The sequence below is a fragment of the Bactrocera neohumeralis genome, chromosome 6 (genome assembly GCF_024586455.1).
Source record: "Bactrocera neohumeralis isolate Rockhampton chromosome 6, APGP_CSIRO_Bneo_wtdbg2-racon-allhic-juicebox.fasta_v2, whole genome shotgun sequence".
NCBI lineage: Eukaryota > Metazoa > Arthropoda > Insecta > Diptera > Tephritidae > Bactrocera > Bactrocera neohumeralis.
In genome coordinates, this window is record NC_065923.1 from 68056383 (window position 1) to 68075247 (window position 18865).

Below are 18865 nucleotides of genomic sequence, written 5' to 3' on the forward strand. Positions count from 1 at the left end.
TTTATTTCTGCTACCTTTATTGAACTTTGATATTAAACCAATTTTATAATAACACTGTAGATCAATTACCAAGAACTTTCATGGCTCCTACTCATTTCCTCAAGTTAGAATTCTTCTAGTTAGATAAATCCCACAATAACCGTAGCTTTACCCAAAAATCCAAAAACTCAACTCATAGAGAGAGAGTGCCACGCTTACAAGTGTTTAATGAGTAACTCCACTCCCAGTATTAAGAGGCATATGAGATATGAGAAAACCAGCATTAGAAAGAGCGGTGCCGCATATTCCATGCCCACTGCGAAGAGATAGTTAGTCGGTACGCAATTCAATTTATTTCTAACCCAGTAGCGTCGATGCTTATGGAAAACGCCCGTCTCCAACATTCGTATGGCGCTTAGAAGAAAATTTGAATTTTTATAATAGTTCTAAAAATGTTATATAATACAAAAATTAATATACCGTAAGCGCGTTAGTTCTTTATATGAAGAGTTCTTGTGCAGCTGCGTGAAGAGACTTTTATCTGGACGCAAATTGACCTGGTTCAGATCACAAATCTGATGAGGTAGGAAATTTCGCTCCAAAAACGGGTAAGCATATGAAGTCTCAAGCACAAAAACAAAACCAGGTTCATCACGTACGCGTAAAACACCCTCTTCTAACGGAATCCAGACTTTTTGCGGATTTTTACTCAACTCAATTTTGCGATACACAAATCGACGCACATCGGGCAGCTGGGAGCCCTAAAACAGGAATGTCCACCAAATATGTAAAATTTTATAAACATTTTACAAAAGATACCACTTACATTCAAATAGACATATGTGTAGGGCAAGGGCTCCAAGCCAACCGGCAAAGCACTATCAGCCAACTGACCCAATGTTTTAATATCGGATTTCGGCGGTGTTCCAAGCAGTGTTGAAAGCAAAATCGAGGTGTAGTAGTTATATACTATGAAAGTGGCAAAGTAGAGTGAAAAATAGGCCATACGTCCACCCGCCGAAGAGGGTACAATACTACTGCCCTGATAACAAGCCGAGCCGAATGCCAATAGCACTGTCGCCAGCAACGAGGGCTTATAAGGTAAATGGGTGCGGAGGTTACATAACTCCAAAGCGAAAATGCGCCACAAAAGCACTGCTACCAATAACAACAGTATGATGAATACGAGCCAAACCGTACCGTCGAAAGGTTGCAAAAATGCTTCACCTTTTATGCTGGAACTGTGCGGCGTACGAAAGAGGCAAACCGAACTAAAGCCACCGGTTTCGATAAGTGGTGAGACGTGTTTAATACGCTCTGCTGTGCTGAGAAAAGGTGTTGATAAAAAGTCGGCTTCACCTGTTACCAAGTCGCCAACACCACCGCCGTAAGTTTCATTGATGCCCCAGTGAGAGCGAAAGGTATAACGCATTCTAAGGTTAATGAGAGTGAAAGAGTAAGATAAAAATACAAATTGAGAGAGAAATTTAAAGAGAGAGTGACGAAGAAAGGGTGAAATATAAATTGAGAGAGTTACATCAAAATAAAAATAAATTAAGTGAGACTTATTTAAGGAGAGAGTTATAAATCAAGAGCGAAAGCAAAAAAATAAATGTATATTGAACGGCTCTATAACTATTGTTTCCAGCACATTATCTAATACTTACTTGCAACCGAATAAATCTTTATAGATCAACAAAATTCGAAATCCAAAACGAGCTATCGGATCTACATTCGAATTATTCTCAGACTTGAGAAAATCAATAAGCATCGGCACCGGTGTACTCAATGGTAATTTAGTGACCTGTAATGAGATTAGAAATAACATAGGATTCTTGCTGAATGATCAGTTCTGTCGCATACCACCACAGACACACGCATTGTTATGTCAGGCATTTTGTCTCGATTACCATACTTGGAGCGCTTATGTAGTCCAGAAAGATAACGTTTTACATAACATGTTTTCATATTGCATTTAACTTCACAATCAACCGTCATATTCAGTTTACCACCTAAAAAGTACCCGTTATTGTAGACATCGTATTTTACAAATGAGGTCAGGTTCACGTTGGTAAACGCGCCGAGTAGTGTTGGCTTCAAGATGGCATAAGTAAGCTCTGCATCCACGCCAATATTAGCATCATCGAAGAGTCGTTTGAAATTGTGTAGATCTGCTGTATGATCATAGAGCAGCCATTTATAGTGTCCATTGTAGAGACGGCTATGATTAAGCTGTAGAATGGAGAGGAATATTGTTATGTTTTGCTGAAAGATTTGGTTGTAGAGGAACAAACTTGCTCAGAAGGTCAGAAGATCAGAAGAAGAACTGTTTGACTTCTTAGCTTCTACTTATACAAAAAACGGTACCATAACCCAAATCTAATTTACAAAATACAGAAGCATGGCTGAAATTTCAAAAATTGTATGTTTTGCCGCCCAAATCCATTTTATGATGCTCTGAACTGGAAACGTTGAATTTGCTGAAAACGTCGTAGACTGTATAAAATATACACATATACTACGATCTAATGATCAGCGTGACGAGTTGAGATGATTTTGCCATGTCCGACTGTCTACATATACGTGGACAAACCTCTCAGTTTCAGGGATATCACTTTAAATTTTTGCACAATTCTTTTTGTCCTCAAAAAGTTGCTTATTTGTCGTCGGAAACAGCTACCGGACCACTATACTATATAACTACCATATAAACTGAGGGATCCAAATTAAGTTCTTGTAAGGAAATCGAATTTAGATGATGAGGTATCTTCACGATATTTGGCATGGATTATTTTTAAGAAATTGTTCAGATCGGTTCACTATAGATAGCTGCTATACAAACTGAACGATCAAAATCAAGATCTTTTATGGAAACTTTCTTATATGTCACTAAGTGTCTCCCGAATACATAATTCAATAGTACTTTTCAGTTTTGGCTGACGCGAAAGTATTCTTTCTTACGGGTGTAATCGGGTATAGTCATGCTTCTGGGTAAGCAGTTACAGTCGTAGAGCTTCACCCAATTCCTACATTCACCGCGCATCCTGGAACCGCCTAGCGAGGTTGTGCGATGGGTTTGGGACCCATCACGTAGAAGTCACTTCCAATGAAAACGAAACAACAGCTTCGGATGAAAGACCCCACTTTTGATGACGACCACAGCAAACGTAATAAGGACTACGTTATAAGGGCATGCAACTGGAATGTCCGGTCTCGTAATTATATCGCAAATGAAAAGGCTGACATTACCGCCATCCAAGAAATGCGTCGGACGAGACAAGGACAGAGGCAAGTAGGTCCTTGTAACATTTACTACAGTGGCCATATAAAGAAACGCAAATTCGTTGTAGGATTTATGGTGAGAGAAAGCCTGAGTCGCCGAGTCCTGGGGTACACTCCAAGCATATAGCTGCAATCCGCATCAGAGCAAAAACGGCTTTTTACTCGACTTGCACTCCTGCTCTCTGAGAGCACTCATTAGCAACTCGTTATAAGCGAACTGTGAGACAGCATTTCAAGCTCATTGCGAACAGTTACAAGTGAAACCATTGGTTTTCGATAAATCAGCTGGAGCGATGAGGATTATCGCCTCGCAGTAGAAAGAAAGTGGACAACCAACCTCGCAATAGATAACGAGAGTTGAAGAGGGAAGCCATACGCATTTGCAGACAAAAAAAGAAGGAGCCCGAAATGTGTAAGTATGAAGTGCTTGAGAAGGACAAACACCCGCCTGATGATCAACAATGCGACAAGGGCGGTATCAGTTTCCTTCCAAGGTATAAACGAATGAAAGCATGCGCGACCTACGTATGCTCTGTCCAATCCACAAAAGGGGACCCCACAATCTGTGCCAATTACCTTGGGAAAAGTCTCCTTAATATCGCTTATGTGGTTTTATCGAGTGTAATATTTGAAAGACTGAAGCTCATCCTCAACAAACTGATTAGACCTTATCAAAGAGGCTTTAGACTTGGAAAATCTATTACCGACCAGATTTTCACCATGCGGTAAATCCTGGAAAAGACCCGTGAAAGGAAGATCGATACACACCACCTCTTCGTCGATTTTAAGACCGCCCGCAAAACTAATACGGTACGTTGAGCTCCGTAAGGATCGGGAAGGAGTCTTTCGATACCAAGCGAGGTTTCAGATAGCTGTCGTGCGACTTCTTCAATCTATTGCTTGAGAAAATAATACGAGCTGCAGAGTTAAATAGAGAAGGTACAACCTTTTATAAGAGTGTATAAGTTCTCTATATATACTATAATACTTGGGTACCTTTCTTAAAAAATATTATATCCATTTATATAGTCTATATACATAATTACTCTTTTATATAGAGTATAACTCGCTTACTTACGATACTCAATACTTGCTCCGCTCTTTTGCAATTCATATCAAAATATACACCCAATCCTGGCCGCTTATGTAGTAAGTAACGGTATTCAAAGTCGCTTGATATATCGATCGTTTCGATATTCACAAATCTAGAATACAATGAGTGCTCGTTCAACATTTTTGAAAAGTCACATTGAGCTGGAACGGAAATTAAAATAATGCGCAAGAAAAAAAGGTAATCCAAGAGGAGCGAATCAATAATTAATATGAACTTTACAAACTTGAAACGTAAAAGAATTTACTAATTAGACTAGTAATTAGACTTACTTTGCAAACTCCAACAGTTCAGCACAACAATGGAATTAATATTCGCATTTAGAAAATGATGCAGAATAAAATTTAAGAGCAATTGCTCCATTTTGATGATCAAATTTATGGTGCGTGGGTTTTATAGCTACTATTGGCGTTACAAGCTGGCGAGCCTATTTATTTGAGACCAAAGGCCTGCGTTAATAACGAAAATTATTTTAATTTAATTATAATTCTGCTATTTATTTTTTATTGACAAAAAAGGTCAGATTTTTAACTAAATTGCAGTGTAGACAAATCAAATTGTTTAAGCAAATAAATAGGATAATCACTCAATTAGTGCTAACAATTGCGCTCAATAGGCTTAAAAGTTATTAGTTGTTAAACAATGGTAAATTAACCCTTCGAGGAAGCTGATGCTTTTCTAAAAAATAGCTATAAAGTTATGTATTAGCAATATCATATGTCAATTATTATAAGTTAATTTGAAAACAGGAGAATATTAATCGATACTAATGAAGACCCCAAGAGCTAATGTATTTCCAATGGCTTACCGCAAAGCTCGGTTCTAGACCCCCTTCTACGGAACTTCACAGCCACAACTAAAATAATCTAGAATACACTGCCCTAAACCTTTACCAAAAATGACGGAACTTAACATGTAGCAGTGGCTAAACACCTAGATGACCTCCAGAGCAAATGCAATGAGTGTACAGACTCCAACACGACATTAGTCCGAATAGTTTGAGTTGTTCAGAGTGCTTTGAAGACTCTCTTCTACTTTTCATCTTTTTCTTGCCCTCGCTTTTTAACTACAAGGGAAAAACATAAAACTACACTCGACGGTAGTTTTAGGGTGAAAATTTTGAGGAGATTTATGTGTCAGTCCATTGAGAACTGGAAATTCGTCAGCGAAGCAGCAGCCTCAATCATGACAAAACTGAGACATATAGAGCAGATTAGGTGTCCGCCAGTAAGTGCCACAGAGAAGGCTTAAATGTCTTATCACTCCCAAGAAGTAATACTTAATCAGGTGGTTGCGTGGGAGAGATATAAGATAGGTGCAAGTTAGGTTTAGCCGATTTTTGAAGTTCCGCATTCCGGCTTTTGATGCTTCCCTATGGCTGGATGTCACAAAAGACTGGCAAAGCACTCAGAATTGTTTCAAGCAAAACACTTGACATTAAAAACAACGCGTTGTGAATCCACAACAGTTAAACGAAGGCTGAGACTCTACTAGATTTAAGTTAAAAAGTCCTGATTTTAAAACCAAATACTTTCACAAGGTTAAAGTCCCTAACTAACTGCTTAATGCAACATATTTACTGGATCGACGTTTATTATATTTATAATAACTAAAATGTCAAAATAATCAGCATTACTTGGTAAATTAGAATCCATATTAATTTAGTTCCTTTAATAATTTAGGGAATAAGTAAAGCTAGTTTCTTACCTAATTTTAAATAAAAATTATTTAAAGATTCATTTCAGCAATAAAATATACTCCTCAGCAAATCCATCAGCCGACTATTATATTCGATTTCACTACTATCTTTTAAAAGCACAAAAGTATGTAAAGGGTTAAGTTTGCTCAACACTGATTAGTAATGAAAATGTCAATATGGATATTGCACTAATTTCTTCAACTTTGATTGATGGGTTATAACGCACGCACAATGATTTAAGTGCAGTCGATAACTGTAAGGGAACTTTATGTATTTATACCTAAAATTATAGTTGTAGTAATACAAACTTGAAACGTACTAGCTCGTTTAAACCAATATCTATTCAAAAAAAATATTTGCTATTTTTTCTTTTGTCACTGATCTGTCATTGATCATTGTCATGGATTGGTTACTAATTTCCCAATGAATGAATGTAGAAAGTTTCACAAGATACACATGTAGCATTCTCATTTAAATAAATTTAAATATATTATGGGAGGTTATTGACAAGAATAAGCATAAAGGTATAATAGTATTTGAACGCCGTTCGAAAGCGCAGTATACTCAACGCAGTATTTAAAGTCTCTTGTAAGAATGAAACTTGAATTGAAACAATTCGTTCAACTTTACTGTTTTTACCGATGGGAGACATTTCCAGCTTAATGGATATGCAAACAAGCAGCTGAAAAGAGTGAGATTCAAGAGCTGGCATTTCATCAAGAAAAAAACAATGGTTTGGTGTGGTTTTAGGGCCGGTGGCGACCGCTTAGCTTAATATTTGTAGGAATGTCAATTTGGCAAATAGCATTAAGGCACACACACTAGGAAGGATATTGTTGATGACAGATATATTATTTTTTAAACTCGTATTCATATACACTTTCGAACATAAAAACAGCAAGGTTTTTTAAATTTTCGTTAGATTCAAATAGTTATACTTAAAATAAACAACGAAAAGTATTTTTTGAAGTGTAATTAATTATAATTTCTTTTTTTTAATATAATATGTATTCAATTCATTAAAATCCTTGGAAACAATGCGTTCCAATCACATCCATAGCATTTCCAGATTGACTGCATCTGAAACCAATAATTAAATTAAATTATTATTTCTTCTTCTTTATTAAATTTATATATTTTAACTTTTGACTTACCATTTTCTTTTAAGTTACTTTAAAAGTGCAATCGAAAATTTAATAAAAAATACACACAGCCATAAAAAGTATGTTTCCTAAAAGTTGTATATAGATACTATTTTCTACAAAAATATAGAATAAATGCAAATTTAAAATAATATTGTTAACTAGCTTACGTATCTATAAAGTAATTCATTTAAATTTCACTTACAACTGGAGTTTTAGAAAAACTTAACTCGATTGCCATGCTATGAAGGCATATTATGGCTTTCATATCAAAGTTGGTCATGGCGTATACGTAATTTCAAGTAATTTTGCTTTCACTGAACTAATTTATTTTTCATATGCATACAAATATTGAAGCAAGTTTGTTATATGAACTGATGCAATAATTTGACATGTTAATTTGGAAAAATACTATATTGTCACCTAAAATGCAAAATAAGGTAACATCAATTTTCATAAGTTTACAGGCGAAGAAAAAACGATATAATAGAAACCACTCATATTCAAACATAATTGAATTTTGGTTATAAAATGGTTATAAATTGGTTATATACTGGTTAAGTATTAGTTATATATTGGTTATATCTGAGAACGTAAGCTGAAAAGTTTTCCATACAAGCCCCTGATTCCGATCGTTCGGTTTGTATGGCAGTTATATGCTATAGTCCGATCTGAACAATTTCTTCGGAGATTACACTGTTACCTTATAAAATAATCTATACCAAATTTCGTGAATATATCTTGTCAAATACAAAAGTTTTCCATACAAGAACTTTTTTCCGATTGTTCAGTTTGTATGGCAGCTATATGCTATAGTGAGCCGATCTGAACAATTTCTTCGGAGATTACATTGTTGGCTTAGAAAACAACCTGTGCCAACTTTTGTGAAGATACATTGTCAAATGTGAAAGTTTTCCATACAAGAACTTGATTCCGATCGTTCAGTTTGTATGGCAGCTATATGTTATAGTGGTCCGATATCGGTAGTTCCGACAAATGATCAGCTTCTTGAAGAGAAAATGGCGTTTGCAAAATTTCAAAACGATATCTTAAAAACTGAGGGACTAGTTCGTATGTATACAGACGGACGGGCGGACGCACGGACGGACAGACGGACATGGCTAAATCGACTCAGCTCAACAACTAATCATTTATATATATACTTTATAGGGTTTCCGACGCTTCCTTCTGGGTGTTACAAACTTCGTGACAAACTTAATATACCCTGTTCAGGGAATAAAAAGAAAGCATAAATGTAGGCGTTAATTGTATTTGAGATTGCAATTATGCACAAAAAAAGCAAAAATATATAAAAAATTTTGCAGAAAGTAGTAATTAAAAATCCAGTAGCGCCAAAAAATTGTATACTTGTCTGTTTTTATGAATAAATCATACTCATGTTTTCATTCTTGAACCACTAAATACAAAACTTTTAATGCAATCGTAAGATTTTATTTCGAAAATTCACAAAGAACAAACTATGTAGCATGAAACGCACTTTATCTTTTTTTTAATACTTTTAATAATATTTAAAATATTTCAAACCAAGCATTTCCTAATTTAAACAGTTATTTAAGCTTTTTAGACAGTTTCTACTCATTGTGCCAATTTTCACCAAACAATATATTCTCCAATCTCACTTTCCGTTCTGCCCAATATTTTTTATGCAAAATTTCAAACAATAATATAATAAGCACCAAAATATATGTACAAGCCAGCAACATAAATAATGGCGCCATGTACTCCATGCCAACTTCAACAATGAAATTGCTATCGAAACACTCCAAAGTGGTCTGCACCCAGTAACGGTGTAACTTCAAATTGACGCCTGTCTCCAGAATGCGTATAACTCTACAAATTATTAGAAACAAATAAAAATAATTAAGTTTGGAATTCAGTTATATTATTTTTTTGTTTACTTTTGCCTGGCAATCTCTTTGAAGCTGGAGTTCTTATGCACTGCGCTGTATAGACTCTTCTCGGGACGAAAGAGAATTTCGTTCAGGTCACAGATTTCATAGGGTTTATAATAACGTTTGACGAGCAGAAAACCAGTAGAGGCTTCAAAGCCAAAAACGAAACCCGGTTGATCACGCACACGCAGTATGCCTTTCTCCAAAGGCATCCAAATGGCTTTCGGATTGGGTACAGAGTCTATTTTGTGTTTGAAGCGGCGTACTTCCGGTAGCAGAGAATTCTATGCGATTGAAAGTGCATCATTTATTTATACAAATATTTAGAATTGTTAGCTACTAACATTCAAATAGGTCAGCGTGAATGGCAATGGCTCCAAGCCGACTTCTAAGGAACTATCAGCGAGCTGACCCATTGTCTTGATGTCGGACTTGACCGGCGAGCCAAGCAGCGATGAAACCACAATAGACGTGTAATAGTTGTACATGAGAAAAGTTAATAAATACAATGTATAGAATACCATACGCCCACCCATGGAACCCGGTACCATATCACTACCCTGACTGCAAGCGGAACCAAAGGAAATGAGAAAAGTAGCCAGGAGCGAAGGCATATAATCGATATAACGTTTGTACATGCGATAACGCTCCAATCTGAAGATGCTCCATAAAACTATAGCCGTTAGTAGTAGCAGCAAAGCAAAGAGCAGCCAGACGGTGGTGTTGAAAGGTTTCAAGAAAACGTCACCCTGTATGCCGGAATTACGTGGCGTACGAAATAGACAGATCGAACGAAAGGACGAGGTCTCAGCAGTTATTGTGAAGAATTCCATGCGTGGTAGTGTCGGTATAAACGGTGTAGATATGAAATCAGCGCTTTGCACGGCCAACGCGCCAATAAGACCGCCATGTGTTTCATTGATCGTCCAGCGATTGACAAATGTGTGGTTTACTCTGAGTTGAAAAAGAGGGGAGAGAGAGTTGGAGAGTGGGAAATAGATGTAGATATTGATATTGAAATTGAAATTGATATTGATTTTGATATTGATTGTTGATATTGATATTGATATTGATATTGATATTGATATTGATATTGATATTGATATTGATATTGATATTGATATTGATATTGATGTTGATATTGATATTGATATTGATATTGATATTGATATTGATATTGATATTGATATTGATATTGATATTGATATTGATATTGATATTGATATTGATATTGATATTGATATTGATATTGATATTGATATTGATATTGATATTGATATTGATATTGTTATTGATATTGATATTGATATGGATATTGATATTCATATTGGATAAATAATAATAGACATCAAGATAATAAGAGCGAGATTGTGAGAGAGAGCGATTGAAAAAGAGAAGAGATAACTTGTTTCCAAGTTTTAAGCTAAGTCCGTTTCTGACTTACTTGCAGCCTAAAACATCTACCAAAATCGATAGCGCCTGAAAACCGAAACGTGCTATAGCATCATAGTTGGTGCCATTAACCGAACGCAGAAAAGCAAATATCTCCTCGGGTGTACTAGTTAAAGGCACTTTTGTGACCTGCAATTAAATATTGCTTAAAAACTCATTAAATTTTGTACTCATCGTACTTACCACCACAGTTAAACGCAGTGTGGCATCATGCAATCTATTCCTGTTACCATATTTGTTGCGCAAATGTAATTTCGAGAGATATTTATTGACAAAGCACTCTTCGTCATTGCAATATATTTCACGATCCAGAGTCATATTCAATTTGGCACCATAATAAAAGCCATTGTTGTAAACATCATAGAGCGTGTAGCTAGAGAAGGCTGTGCTATTCCAATCAGCTTCTAGATTATTCAAAAATGCGTAGGTGATTTCGGCATCAACAGCAAGATTCAGACGCTTGAAGAGCGCGCGAAAGTATGTTACATTAGCGAAGTCATCGTAAATCAACCAGAAGAAATGGTCACTGAAGAGGCGCTCCTGGCTGGCCTGCAGGAATAGAAAATATTAAGAGAGGAAGAGAAAAAGGCAGCTAACGTTAACTATATTGTTATATTAAAAGTAGCAAAATTAGATAAGTTAAATTAGTGTCCAGCCTAAAGGTAGGCAACAAGTAATAAGTAAGTTACGTCTCTGAAATGGTTATTATTCACTTTTAAATAAAATCTGGACATCTTTAAGATCTCAGAGTCAGTTATAACTGTGTGAGAGACTTAAGACCTTTTTTTTGAATGTGTGGATAGAAAACATCTGCCAGTTAAGTTCTGGTTAACTTAACCAAGACTCCTTCTTTCGGTAAAGAACCTTTATATCTGTGTTAGAGACTTAAGGTCATTCTCTCAATGCCTGGTTAGCAAACATCTGTCAGTTGAATTCTGGTTAACTTAACCAAGACTCCTTCTTGCTGTGAAGCGCCTTGTTTTTTAACCAGAACTTAACTGATAGTTGGCTGCTAACCTGACATTGAAAAAAAACAGCCTTTAAAAGTTAAAGAAGGTAAGGAAAATGAAGCGTAATGCAAACTAAAAGGGATGATTCTTTAAAACTAGTTATCAGAGGCAGTGAACCAAAATTAAAATCACACTTACAATATTCAGAAGTTCCTCGGCGCTGTCACAATTCAAATCCATAAAGATGCCCATAGTTGGCTTTTTACCAATTAATCGGTACTCTATGCCTCGTATAGCCTTAGAATCATTCAGATTAATGTGGTCGATATAAAACGAGTTCTCAGCGGCTAATTTGTAAAAAGCTAGTTGAGCTTAAAATATCAGAAAAAAAATAAATTAAGTTAGTTTGAGAAAAAATTCGAAATCAAATGGTTATACGAGTATACACGATAAAATGATTCAAGTGATTAATTTATCAAAGCATATTGATTTCATTTGGCGTCTGAAGCACATCGGCAGCTCCAAAAACCTGCCGAGGACCTTCCCCAAGTGAAACAATACAATATATCGTGATCGGTTTCGTCGCTTCAAAGCTGGTTATTTCGATATTAAGCTCCGTACGAGTGAAGAAAGACTAAAAACCTTCGAAGACGCTCTTTAATGAGGATGCGTGTCAAACGCAAGAAAGCCACAGCATTAGGAGTCACCCTTCAAGCCATTTCAAAGCAACTGCATGCGCTGGGAATAATTCTATAACAAGAAACCTTATGATTTGAAGCCGAAGTGCCTTGACCGTCGCCTTTTCACCTGCGAACAATTGGTCCTACAGTAACAGAAAAATGCTTTTCTTCATCGAATCGTAACTGGTGATGAAAAGGGGATAAATTACAACAATTTAAAGAAAAGGAAGTTTCGTAGCCTCAGTTCACGCTGAGAAAGTTATACTGTGTATTATATGGGACAAGGCTGGCGTTATTTTTTATTAAAGCCACCGAAGCTAAACGAAACCATCAATGAAAAAGGTGTCACCTTCAATTATTGCGATTAAGCCGAACGCTTCGAAAATCCAGGAGCGGCACGAAAAATGTACGTTCAAACTTACCTTAAATGGAAAACCCTGCCCTACCCGCTATACTCCCCAGATGTTGCACCATTCGATTATTATTTGTCCCGTAAGATGGCATTGCCTGACTCAGAAGCAGTTGCACTCACAAAACGGCATCGAAAAATGGCTTAATTCTAGGATGGCGTCAAAAGATGGACATTTTTACCGTTATGGTATTCGAACTTTGCCAGAAATATGGAAAAAAGATGTGAGCAGCGACAGACAATATTTCGAATAATTTATTTGTAACAATTTCTTTACAATAAACTTGAATTTTTATTATAAAAAAACAGCGGGAACTTAATTACGCACCAAATAAATATTTTTTTTTTAAATCTTCATGATACATATGTAAGTATATTCGCTAATATTGAAAATGATAAATTAGAAAATTACATCACCGTTTAATGCCATTTTTTATGAAACGTTCAGGACTTCCTTCCATGTTTCACAAACAGGCATTCATATTTTTCTGAATGTTGAGATCACTTTTGAAATTAGTTATTAATGTTTTCAATAGCTTAAACTCCAAGTTATATTTCGACTTACTTTGCATATCCCAACAGTTGAAGGACACCAACGTCTTCATATTGAGTTTTAAAAAATAATATATAATTAAATTGAAGAGCTTCAAGTCCATTGCAAATCGCCAGTATATGTAATCAAATGCGAATTTTTTAAAAATTTGTAAAGGATTAGTTTGCTAGCAGTTCGGTTTGGCTATTTATATAGAATATTTTTTTTTTAGTTAACGGTATAAAAAAATCGTTCGTTGTATAATTGACATATCCAGCTGTCACTGTGACACGGAAACTGGCATAATTGTCAACTGAATTTTTAACGAGCTGACATATGTTGACACCGTAATTGGCCATTGAAGGAGATGTGAGCATAAAATTTTAAGTGTGTAACCAACAGGTGAAATATAGCTATATATAGAGTGGGAGGTTATGATATGGTAAATACAATATTGGATCTACAACTTTATTTGTGTGGTCTGCACGGCATAGAAGACATTTTGGGTTACAATGTCCTTCCCTTCCCTCGGTGTGAGGGCACAAATCAGCGAATTATTGAATAGCTTCGCTCCCTCCCATCACGTACCCCACACCGCATTTGCGCTCCTTTATATGACCACTGTAGTAAATGCCACAAGGACTTACTCGAATTTCTTGTACGGCGGTGATGTCAGCCTTTATTTTCACGAGGACATCAACCAGCTGGGCAGCTGCAGCTTGCCAATTAAGTGAACGTACATTTCAGGTGCATGCCTTTAATTAGTAATCTTTAACACATTTGCAGCGATCGTCATCAAAAGTGGGGTTTCTCATCCGAGGCTATTGTTTCCTTTTCATTTGCGGCGCGTGTTTTACGTTTTTTTCCCAAGCCTGGCGCACAACCCTGGGGAGGAATGTTTTGCCTTCTCACTTTAGCTCGCTCCCAAACATTCAAATATTCTTTGGCTACCGAGGGTATACTTGGTCTAAGAAGGCAGTCGTGAGCTGTTTGAGCCATATGTAAAAGATCGTTTCTGGCCACTCCCAAGTGAATGGCGCTTAGAGAACTTTCGTCACTTGCGAGAACTTCTACACTGGACTTCATTCAGCAGCATTACTCAATGAAAAGCTTTGTCAAGCACAAGAAGAGCTCACAGTCATCTAAAGATGTTGAAAACTTCCTGGAGCAAGCAAATTGTTTGCCATATGAATCTAAGAGACTGTGAAAGACGATTTAGCAAGCCAGAAGTACAGCATTGAACACATACTCACGAGGAATATGCGGATGTGTCAAAGCTAGGAGGGAAGGTTGAAGGGGAAATTTTCAGTAAGGAGCTATTCGTCAAGCTTAGCCTTGGGATTCCGTACCATTGTAGTGTTTTTCAAATAGAATGTGGCTGTAGGCATACTGCTACGAAGTGCTGCCTCTTTCAATTGCTTTTGCAAGATCATTTTAGCCTAGAGAATAACACGGCAGATCTACTGAACTACTTGCACTTAGCAATGTTCATATAGCCGCAATCGTAATGGTTCTTACTGGACACCACTGGTCCTTCTTCCAAGACATGGCGTTACGAAGAGGGTAAACTTCACAAAGAAGTTTAAAGTTACTCTTTAAATTAATGATTCCCCATTCGACTTAATACTATGGATCAGCAATATCCAGGAGTACACTGACGGCTCAAAGCACCGGAAGGCATTGGAGCAGGCATTGCGGTACCGAATAACAATGGGACGTTTCCGAGCATCGAGCATAAATCAGTCTCCAACGCAACTATCGCAACCAGCGTATCGCTATACCCAGCGTTAAACAGGCCGCAGTTTAAGAAGTTAAATCGCTATTAGTGGAGGAGTGTATAGAAAGGCTGAAACGCCTGTCAGTTTGTAACCGTGTAAATCTGATCTGAGTACCGGGGCATACAGTGGTAGCCGGCAATATGCTGGCCGACGAACTGGCCCGCCCTGCGGCGGCTTCCAGGATGATAGCATCAGAACCATGCATGCGGTGCTGTCCCACGCCATAAAAGAGCTGCTCCTCACGGGGTGCCCACTTTTTCACGGCACTGGCGGCAGGCAACAAGAATGCGCCACCAAGTTACTATTCTGAGGTTACAACCTAGCAAGGTTTAGAGATATGATCAACCACTCCCGAGACAAATTCCGCCTTCTTGTCGTGCTCTATAATAGGCACTGCAGGCTACAGAAACACTTGTCCGACATTTGCATAGTCTCTTGTGCAAACTGCCGTTTTGCGACATGGAACCGGAAACTCCAGAACACCTGATTGTAGATTGTCCAGCAATTTTTAGAAGCAGACTCAAGGCCTTTCGATTCATCTATATGGACAGGGATCAGGGAGAGGGCACAATAGACCATCGGCCGCAGTGCAAAACCTCTGTTATTTTCTATCTATCTATTGGTTGTCAAATATCTTCCTCCCTCCCTTATGTATAAAGCGTTACAGAGCTCGTATCACGCAATACTTTACATCTTTGGAAAGGTCTGACATAACCTACAAAACGACGTTATGCATGATTAGTTTGGATATTGCGTCTAACAGTTATAGACGTGTAAACAGGGAGTTCACTAACGCCTAAATTCGCGCTATTTTAAAGTTTTCCTGCGATAAAGGCAAATCTGCTAGAGAAACGTTCCGTGAGATTAATGGTGTTTTGGGGGATGGTACCCTATCACTTCGAACAGCGGAGGAATGGTTTCGACGATTCAGAGCGGGTGAAAACGACACCATGGATAAGCCAGCCGACGGAAGACCTGTGACGACGAATATCGATCAAATCATGGAAAACATCGGGATAGACCGGCATGTGGCATCTTTTGACATCGCCCAGAAGATAGCAGTTAGTCACTAAACCATTTTAAACCATCAGCAGAAGGCTGGATACACAAAAAAGCTTGATGTTTGGGTGCCGCATGATTTGACGCAAAAAAAAAACCTTCTAGACCGAATCAACGCCTGTGATATGCTGCTGAAACGGAACGAACTTGACCAATTTTTGAAGCGTATGGTGACTGGCGATGATAAAAGGATCACATACGACAATATCAAGCGAAAACAGTCGTGGTCCGAGGCCGGTGAATCGTTCCAAACACTGGCCAAGCCGGGATTGACAGCCAGGAAGGTTTTGCTGTGTGTTTGGTGGGATTGGAAGGGAATCATGCACTATGAGCTGCTCCGATATGGCCAGAGGCTTAATTCTACCACCTACTGCGAACAACTGGAGTGCTTGATGCAGGCGATCGACCAGAAGCTTCCAGAATTGGGCAACAGGAAGGGAGTAGTGTTCCGCCAGGATAACGCCAGGCCACACATTTCATTGATGACTCGTCAGAAGTTACGGGAGCTCTGATGGGAGGTTTTATCCATCATATAGCCCGGATATAGCGCCAAGTGATTACCACCTGTTCCTAACCATAGCGAACGCCCTTGTTGGTGTAAAGTTGAACTCAAAAGAGGCTTGTGAAAAGTGGCTGTCCCAGTTCTTCGCAAATAAGGAGGGCGGCTTTTACGAGGGAGGTGTTCTGAAGTTGCCGTCTAGATGGAAACAGATTAACGAACGAAACGGCGCACATTTGAACTAAATCCGATTACTGTAACACTTTTTATAAAGCATTGAAAAGAGAGGAAGATATTTGACAACCTAATATCTATCTGGACATTACCTAATTGGTATTCATCCTGTTGAATTGAGCTCTAAGCCAAACCTAACCTAACCCAAGTAAGATTTTTTTTGAAGTAGAGAAGAATTTTTTTTTCCAAAAAAATTATATATTATATAAATACAAACATAGCAAGTAGAATACCATCAAAAAGCAAAATTTCTAAAGCAGCAGAAGCCATCATCCTTTGACAGCATGTGTTGCCAAACGCTTGTCAAACCCCTCTCTTTCGCTGCTATTGACGTCCTTTTCCGCTCATTTGTTGTTCTTTACCAATTCATACAGTCTCACATATCTAAATACACAAGCTAAAATTTCAAATGTTTCCCTACTTTTCCAGCGAAATGAATTTGTCAGCTAATCGCGACATTTATTGTTCTGTCAACTGTTGACAATTTTATTGAGCATGAAATGAAATGAAATAAAAATACAAAATAATAAAATATTTAAAGGGGTGACACAATAAAATGCTCCATATTATCACATAGTCTTGCTGCAGCAGTTGACAAATGATTGTCGTTGAAAGGTTAAAAATTGCATTAACAAGTTGGCGCACAAACTCCGCTAGCGGCGACATGACTGTGGTTTTCCTTTGCGTGTTGGCATTTTGTACACCAAACACACATACATACATATACACAAACAGCTTACTACCACACACACACATATTTGCTACGCAACAATTTTTCAGTTGTTGCAGCAACAAGTGTGCCACCTGCACGTGTTTGTTGGCTGTTTATGCTCTTTACCCATTTCCCTTTCTTTCTTACATTTTTTCAACTTCCTATTCAGCTGCGCTGGCGCCGATATTCAGCGCCTGCTTTTGTTGATATCAGCAATTGCACGCCAGCAGTAGCGATTTTATGAATGAATGCCAGCTGCGACACACACACACATATACACATAAGTAGTGGTTAAAAAAAATAAAGTAGAAAAAAGCACCCTACACAAAATGCCTGCGGTTTTGCCTTTCCTAGACAGACGCTCACCCACACACACACACACGCTTTTGCGCTTTGTTTGCGTTTACATCGCTTTTCCGCCACTTTTTTGCATTCATATTGCGTGTTGTTGTTGTTCTTGTTGCTTATTTCCTCCTAGCTTATTGCGGCTTCCTGCCTGCTGCACATGGCTTGTGGTTGTCCACACACACACACACACATGGATATATATGCTTGCTAGCTGTCTGTCTATTTGTCTGCATTGTTCTGCATGCGTCTTTGGTTTTTCTGCTTTTCCTATGCATTTGTGTTTTCCATTTAGATTTTCCGTAGCTGTCATTGTGTGTGCGTGGCTGTGTGTTTGTTTGTGTGCTGTTGAGCGTGTTGCAGCATGTAAAAAGCGCGCCCTTTAATTCGTTTCGGTTCAGTCGGTGTTGCGCGTTTGGCGCGTTCTGTCGTTCATTGGCAGCAAATTCGAAAAGCTCCTAACGGTTTAAAGTGAAAGCACAAATAATAGATGTGCTTTCGAAATTGTGTTTAGTTGAGAAAAAAGTTAATTTTGCAAATTGTTGTCAAAAAAAAAATATTGTATATAAAAAAAGTATGTGGAAGGTTTAAAAAAAAATTTCTTTAAATAAATAATAAATTTATTTTTCGGCGTGTTCAAACCAAATATAAATATGCATATTAACTGAAAATATTTCTTGGAACTGAGGCAAAACAATTTCGCAAACCGTTATTCAATGAAAAAAATTATTCTATAATCCAGCACTCAGAGCAAAAAATATATGGAAAGCGTCAAAAAATATTTCATAAAAATAAATATGTAGTTCAATTGATTTTTTTCATTAAATTAATTTTTTTTTATTTCATAAATAAATAAAAATATACAAAAAATAAACAAAAATACTTAATAATTTAACAATGAAATAAAATGATTTATTTTTAATTTATATTAAAATATTTATTATTTAAACTGACATTTACAAGCAATTAAAAAAAATTTTAAATTGCAAATAATTAAACATTTTTTCTTATTTATTATAATAATTCATAATTTTTTGTAATTTTTACCTAGTTTTAATTTTTTTTATATATTTTTGTCTATAAAACGGA

The 18865-nt window shown here is 37.2% G+C and overlaps 2 protein-coding genes and 1 long non-coding RNA gene across 3 annotated transcripts in view; 1 reads left to right on the forward strand and 2 right to left on the reverse strand.

Annotated features, from left to right (window-relative positions):
- On the reverse strand, nt 1–13313 carry LOC126762829 (uncharacterized). The gene is made up of 14 exons (XM_050479871.1): nt 13183–13313; nt 11727–11899; nt 10762–11127; nt 10571–10707; nt 9471–10080; nt 9133–9410; nt 8810–9064; nt 4645–4766; nt 4340–4515; nt 1843–2211; nt 1647–1783; nt 806–1412; nt 460–740; nt 1–393 (listed from the first exon to the last, which is right to left on the reverse strand). The coding sequence occupies exons 1-14, from the start codon at nt 13271–13273 to the stop codon at nt 195–197; spliced, it is 3801 nt and encodes a 1266-aa protein (XP_050335828.1). The 5' UTR covers nt 13274–13313; the 3' UTR covers nt 1–194.
- On the reverse strand, nt 7052–7815 carry LOC126761140 (uncharacterized). Its single transcript, XR_007667317.1, has 3 exons — nt 7419–7815; nt 7226–7329; nt 7052–7151 (listed from the first exon to the last, which is right to left on the reverse strand). It is a non-coding gene; the product is annotated as an uncharacterized LOC126761140 (long non-coding RNA).
- Nucleotides 13314–18191: 4878 nt separating the features above from the next.
- Nucleotides 18192–18865, forward strand: part of LOC126761138 (gamma-aminobutyric acid receptor alpha-like) — a 45149-nt gene continuing 44475 nt past the window's right edge. Inside the window, exon 1 of the mRNA XM_050477091.1 lies at nt 18192–18350. The gene's annotated coding sequence lies outside the window, so the exon portion shown is untranslated. The remainder of the gene's footprint in view (nt 18351–18865) is intronic.

What these genes read in the sequence shown, in the direction of transcription:
- LOC126762829 (XM_050479871.1), bottom strand. Translation starts at nt 13,273, where the DNA reads ATGGACTTGAAGCTCTTCAATTTAATTATATATTATTTTTTAAAACTC. An exon ending in CCGAGGAACTTCTGAATATT is followed by an intron (nt 11,128 to 11,726) that starts GTAAGTGTGATT and finishes CTATTCCTGCAG; the next exon opens with GCCAGCCAGGAGCGCCTCTT. An exon ending in CACTGCGTTTAACTGTGGTG is followed by an intron (nt 10,708 to 10,761) that starts GTAAGTACGATG and finishes ATTTAATTGCAG; the next exon opens with GTCACAAAAGTGCCTTTAAC.